The 6,550-nt window shown below is 36.7% G+C and overlaps 1 protein-coding gene across 1 annotated transcript in view; it reads left to right on the forward strand.

Moving 5' to 3' along the window:
• Nucleotides 1-5,142, forward strand: part of LOC123749347 (transient receptor potential cation channel subfamily A member 1 homolog) — a 59,994-nt gene extending 54,852 nt beyond the window's left edge. The window contains exon 8 of the mRNA XM_069327298.1: nt 2,010-5,142. Within this exon, the coding sequence (XP_069183399.1) occupies nt 2,010-2,912 (903 nt within the window). The 3' untranslated portion in view covers nt 2,913-5,142. The remainder of the gene's footprint in view (nt 1-2,009) is intronic.
• Nucleotides 5,143-6,550: the final 1,408 nt, after the last annotated feature.

Genomic DNA, 6,550 nt, shown 5'->3' on the forward strand with positions numbered 1-6,550 from the left:
TAGATTTGCTTCCAAATAGGATGTAGTAGGTCTTTTCTATGTTAAGTGTTAGTTTGTTGGTTGACATCCATAAGTGGACTTTTTTTAGTTCATTATTAACAACATCATTTAGTGTATGTGGGTTGGGGTTGGAGTAAATGAGGGTAGTATCATCAGCAAACAAAATAGGTTTCAGAATGTTAGAGACATTAGGCAGATCATTAATGTATATAAGAAATAGTAGGGGTCCCAAGATGCTGCCCTGTGGCACTCCAACGGTTATTGGTAGAATGGGAGAGATTATATTATTGATGGCTACACATTGGTGTCTATCACTAAGATAGGATTGGATATAGTCCAGTGCATGGCCTCAGATTCCATAATGATGGAGTTTACATAAGAGGTAATCGTGATTAACAGTATCAAAGGCCTTTCTCAGGTCAATGAAGAGTCCAATTGGAAACTCATTTTTGTCAAGGGCAGAGTAAATTATATCAAGGAGACTAATAATTGCATCGTTGGTACTCTTTTGAGAGCGGAAGCCAAACTGACAGGGGCTAAGAATGTCGAATTTTACGAGATAGGAGTAGAGCTGTTTGTAGATAATTTTTTCAAATATTTTTGATAGTATGGGTAGGTTCGATATTGGTCTGTAGTTGTTTATGTCTGACGGATTACCTCCTTTATGAACTGGCGTTACTCTTGCGTTTTTAAGGATATCAGGGAAGGTATGACACTCAAGGGATTTGTTGAACAGCAGAGCTATAGGTGGTGCAAGGGCATGGGAGGCGCTCTTGTATACAATGGATGGGATTTCACTGATGTTCCCAGCTTTGGTTTTTAGTGAGTGTATGATGGACACAACATCTGTCGGGCTGACTGGTGAGAGGAGAAGAGAGTTTGGATAGCTGCCTGAGAGATATGTGTTGATATGTGTCTGAGTCTGTGGGATTTTACTTGCAAGGTTAGCACCAATCGATGAAAAGAAGCTATTAAATTCATTCGCCATTTCTAAGTCAGATGACAGTGTAAGGCCATCCTTAGAGAGTGTTATCTGGTTGTGGGAGTGTTGTTTAGTTCCCAGGATGTTAGAGATGGTATTCCATGTGCTTTTCATGTTGCCTTTTGCTTCTTTGAATCTAGTCTCATAATATGAAAGTTTTGCTTTTCTTATGATACTGGTAAGCACTGATGAGTACCTTTTAACTACTTCCATTGAAGTAGTTAAAAAGTACTTCCATTATTTATTTATTTATTTAATTTATTTATTTATATACAAGAAGGTTTGTGAGAATACATAGCATAGTATTTATAATCTTGTGAAGCCACTAGTATGTGCAGCGTTTCGGGCAGGTCCTTAATCTAACAGATAATTTTAAGTAGGTAAATTCTAGCAGAATTAATAAAATGATAAATACATTGCAAGAAAAAAAATGAGATGAGAGAGATTAGTAAGTATATCAAAGCACATTGGTATATTAAAGCTCTGATCGATTACATTGACAGCTTGATTGGTAATTTAAACAATATTAATAGACACCATACAGCAGATTGATAGCACATATAAGAAGACAGCAATGATCACAATGGTAAAGATGTTTGGATTGGGTACATAAACATTGGGAGATTGGGTAGCAATAGATACAGTGCAATTTTAAAGCATAATAATAATTCAATTTTAAAGCAATTTTAAAGCATAATAATTCATTGTGTCGGAGGGTGGGGGGGCAGGCAGCCAGTGTTTTAGCCTGGGATTAGTTGTGGCCGAGAGATCTTGGCATCAGGAAGGAATCCTGAATATTCAAGTGAATAATCAACAACATTTAGATCACCAACTTGCATCATCTTCAGTAAACTGAAATATTCAAATTCTATAATTAAATCATTAAATTTTTTAAAGACATTTAATTGATCAAAATTTCCATTTTTATTTATACTATACTGAAGAAATGTTACAAGATAAAATACCTTTAAACAATATACTGTACAGCATATTTGTTTGTATAAATATGTATATTTTTAATTTCCAGGTACCAATTTGGCAGTGTGGTATACTGGCTCTTCTTATAGCATGGATTCAACTCATTCAAATCATCAATAAATTGCCACAGTGTTCAGTTTTCACAATCAGTACGTGGGATTTCATAAAATGTTCCCTCAAAGGTTTAATGAACATTGGAATGGTGATATTACTCTTTGCCCTGATATTTCATTTGCTCTTACAAGATAATAGTGCCTTTAAATCAATTCCACAATCATTTGTGAAGACTGTAGTCTGGATGTTGGGCGACCTTGGATATGATGATACCTTTATCACGGAACCACTTTCTTATCCAGTCCTTGTCAATGTACTCTTCTTTGTGTTTATCTGCACAGTTTGGACCATCATTTTTACATTAATGAAAGCTCCATCATCAAATGAAAAGGAAGTTGAATTGTTTAAAAAAGCTGCACTAGCAAATTATCTACTAATTCTTGATGTTTGCTTTCCATGGTTTAAAAGAAAATATGCTGTGGGAATGTATAATGTTAGTAATAGGAAGCCTTGGATAATACAAAAGATACAGCATTGTATTAAACCTAAGGAATCATTGATAGTGAGCAAATTATCACAACATATTGATAAAGTTACTTTAATGAATACTAATAAATTCAAGCAAGACAATACCAAACACTGGATTGTATCAAAGACAGAAAAGTTATTTAGATTTTTCAGTAATTATTCTAATGAAGGTGCAAATATTGCATTGCCTGATCTCCAACAAGAGCATTTACAGGCACAAACTAAAAAGCTTGACCAATTGCTTGCTCTTTGTAATCAGTTAAATGAAAATTACCGTAAGCAAAATGAGCAGATACTAGAGATGAAACAACAGTTAGATAATATGAAGCAAAGATCAAGATACAGCACGAGCCCACTAAGTTTTCCTTAACATACAATACAGTGGGAGGGTTGTGGACAAAAAACAAACAAGGAACTTCAGGTACATGTACATAATCTACTGAATATAAGCAGGCTTTTTTATCTTCAGTTATTAGTGTAACTACCAAAGTCTAGTTACAGGATGAGAGCTACGCTCGTGGTGTCCTGTCTTCCAGCACTCTGTCATATAATGCTTTGAAATTTCTAACCGTTTTGGCCTCCACCACCTTCTCACCTAACTTGTTCCAACCGTCTACCACTCTGTTTGCGAAAGTGAATTTTCTTATATTTCTCCAGCAGCTTTGTTTCGTTAGTTAAAATTTATGACCTCTTGTTCGTGAAGTTCCAGGCCTCAGGAATTCCCTATCAATTTTATAGATTCCTGTTACTAATTTGTATGTAGTTATTATATCGCCTCTTTTTCTTCTATCTTTTAGTTTTGGCATATTTAATGCCCCATATTTAATGCTACCTCTCCTCGTAGCTCTTGTCCTTTAGTTCTAGGAGCCACTTAATGGCATGTCTGCACCTTTTCCAGTTTGTTGATATGCTTCTTAAGATATGGGCACAAAATAACAGCTGTACATTCCAGCTTTGGTCTAATAAAGGTCGTGAACAATTTCTTTAGTATTTTGTCATCCATGTATTTAAAAGCAATTCTAAAGTTAGAAAGTGTAGCATAGGCTACTTGCACAATGTTCTTAATATGGTCCTCAGGTGATAGTTTTCTATCTAGAACCACCCCCTAGATCTCTTTCTTTATCAGAATTCTATGAAGATTTCTCACATAATTTATAGGTTGTGTGGGGTCTATGTTCTCCTATTCTACATTCCATAACATGGCATTTATTCACATTAAATTCCATTTGCCAAGTGGCACTCCATGAACTTATTTTGTCCAGGTCTTTTTGAAGGGCATGACTATCATCTATGTTTCTTATCTTCCCTACTATCTTAGCATCATCAGCAAACATGGATTTATTTCCTTTAAATGCAATATTTGTGAGTTCCATCCATCATGTAATTATTATAATTCCCCCCCCCCCCTTTTTCCAATTAAATTTATGCTTTGATCTCAATTAGTTTTAAGTTTCAGTCTAAGTTTGTTTCCATATCTTGCCCATAACGCTGTGTGTATTAGTGGCTTTAGGCATAGTAAGTAGTAGCTCTATCTAGAAATCCAACATTGTTACTCAATTTCTATGTATATATATTTTTACCTAAATAAACATTTTATTTCTTTTATTTTTATTTATTTGTTACGGTGCCGCCACCAACATTAACGATCTAAAGAAATGTGAAAAATTTGGCGAAATGTACAGACCAATTTTCCCTTCATACAGCTGTTGATGGCCAGCAGCTGCATTAAAGCACTTCTGGTTTGTTGAACGTTACTATCAAGTCTTATAATAGTAACTAATCTCAACGTGATCATATCAACTCAAATTTATTGTTCTGTATCGAGATAAGAGTGTCTTCCCTAATCTTCACATTGCTATTCAGATAATGCTAACCATTGCAGTTTCCATCGCCAGCTGTGAGAGATCATTTAGCAAATTAAGACTAATACTTTCGTATTCAAGAGCGTTTATGAGTCCAGGAAGACTGCTCTTGCTCTGCTAGATGTTAAAAGAGAAGCAAGTAATTAAAAGAAGGCACCAAACGTAGAAAGAATAAACTAGAATAACTGACTTCACATCACAGATCAATTTGGCATCAGTGAAAGCCAGGAAGGTGCAGTTATAATTTTCATATGTGACAATGTGCATCGAATTTTGTAACAAGCTCATCAAAACTTACATGCTTAACTAAATGAACTTTAGGGTTCAGTCCTCGAGCCCATTTTGTCCTGTAACCCTTTCCACTTCCACCCACAGGATGGGCTTGGGGTGCATAATAAATGAACTAAACTAAACTCGTGTAGTGTCAATTTGTAAATCCAAAAGATAAATTAACTGATATTTTCTAGCTGACTTTATGATAAAGTTTCCCAAGAGATGGGTGTCAGAAGTTTGGACGGGCGCAATTTCAGTGCTTGCTATAGGCGCTGTTTTCTCTCCACACACCATTGTACACTGGGAAGAGAACCTAGAGCACATCCAGCTCCAAGCACTCTTAACTCCTGGCAGATGTACACCAAAATGTACAGACAACAATGACAAAAAAACCATCACTTAAATGAAAGCAGACTCTGGAGCCAGGGCGACGGAGACCGGACATACGTGTACCATCAGAACAGAACGGAAGGTGGGGCAGCCGGCTGACCGCAGGCCACCTCCATCTTCACACCAAACAAGTGTGGGAGGTGAGGTGAACGAGCTGGCAGTAATTTCGAGAATTTTCGATAGATTCGAAAGTTTCGTGAGAATCTTTAGGCGGTTCTCGAGGCTGGGGTCTCGTAGGATGACAGCAGCTGCCAGCTTCTCGTTTCGCTGGTAGGGAAACGAGTGTTTTGTTTCAGACAGTGGGTGGCTTTCCTGGAGAGGTGGCAGACATGAATAAATTAATAACATTGTTATTCATACATACCTGCGCCTTTCCCCCCCCCCCCCCCCATCCCCCAGGTTCCGGCACACTTTCAGATGCTTCAGGAAGCCACCGAAGCTCACCCAGAATTTGGCATTGCATCCAACTTTTTTTTTTAAATGTTGACACCCAGTTTGCCCTTTTTTTCCTCTCATTTCTGGGATTGGGATCTAACCTGCTGCTGTGGTAAAACCAACATGTGTAATGGTAGTAATACTATTTAAAACCTTCGAGGTCTCTTATGTACTTATCAGAAACAGTTCTCGCCTGCCAGGCCCGTCGTCAGGTGCTCCTGACTCTTGATAAACTTCCGCAAATCTTCGGGGAAAATGAAGTAATACCAAGACAAAATCTCTCTCTCTCTCTCTCTCTCTCTCTCTCTCTCTCTCTCTCTCTCTCTCTCTCTCTCTCTCTCTCTCTCTCTCTCTCTCTCTCTCTCTCTCTCTCTCTCTCTCTCTCTCTCTCTCTCTCTCTCTCTCTAAATAAATAAATAAATAAATAAATAAATAAATAAATAAATAAATAAATATGTTTATTCAGGTAAGGTACATACATACATACAAGTGATGTTACATTAATGGATTGATATATAGATAGAGCTAGTACATACAATGCCTAAAGCCACTATTACGCAATGCGTTTCGGGCAAGAAAAACAGTAATATCTAGAACTTAATACTAATTGAGCATAAAGAATAAAAAGTGTTGAGAACAAATACAATTAAAGAGAGAGAGAAAAAAAAAAAAGGTGGAACATGACTGAAAAAGCAGCACAAATACAATAGGTTGACAAACAGTGTTGATTAAACAAAAAAAAAATTACAGACATGGGTTGACAATAGAGGAGTGAGGTAGGTTACAGGGAATTTATTAGGTAGTGTTTAGTTTTTATCTTAAACTGGTTGAGAGAGGTACAGTCTTTAACATGGTTGGGAAGGTCATTCCACATTCTGGGTCCCTTGATTTGTAAAGCATTTCTAGTTTGATTAAGTCGTACTCTAGGAATATCAAAACTGTATTTATTTCTGGTGTGGTGCTCATGGGTTCTGTTACAACCTTCAATGAAGCTTTTGAGGTCAGGATTGGCATTACAGTTCAGCGTTTTATATATGTATAATACACA

This window comes from Procambarus clarkii, chromosome 19, assembly GCF_040958095.1.
Source record: "Procambarus clarkii isolate CNS0578487 chromosome 19, FALCON_Pclarkii_2.0, whole genome shotgun sequence".
NCBI lineage: Eukaryota > Metazoa > Arthropoda > Malacostraca > Decapoda > Cambaridae > Procambarus > Procambarus clarkii.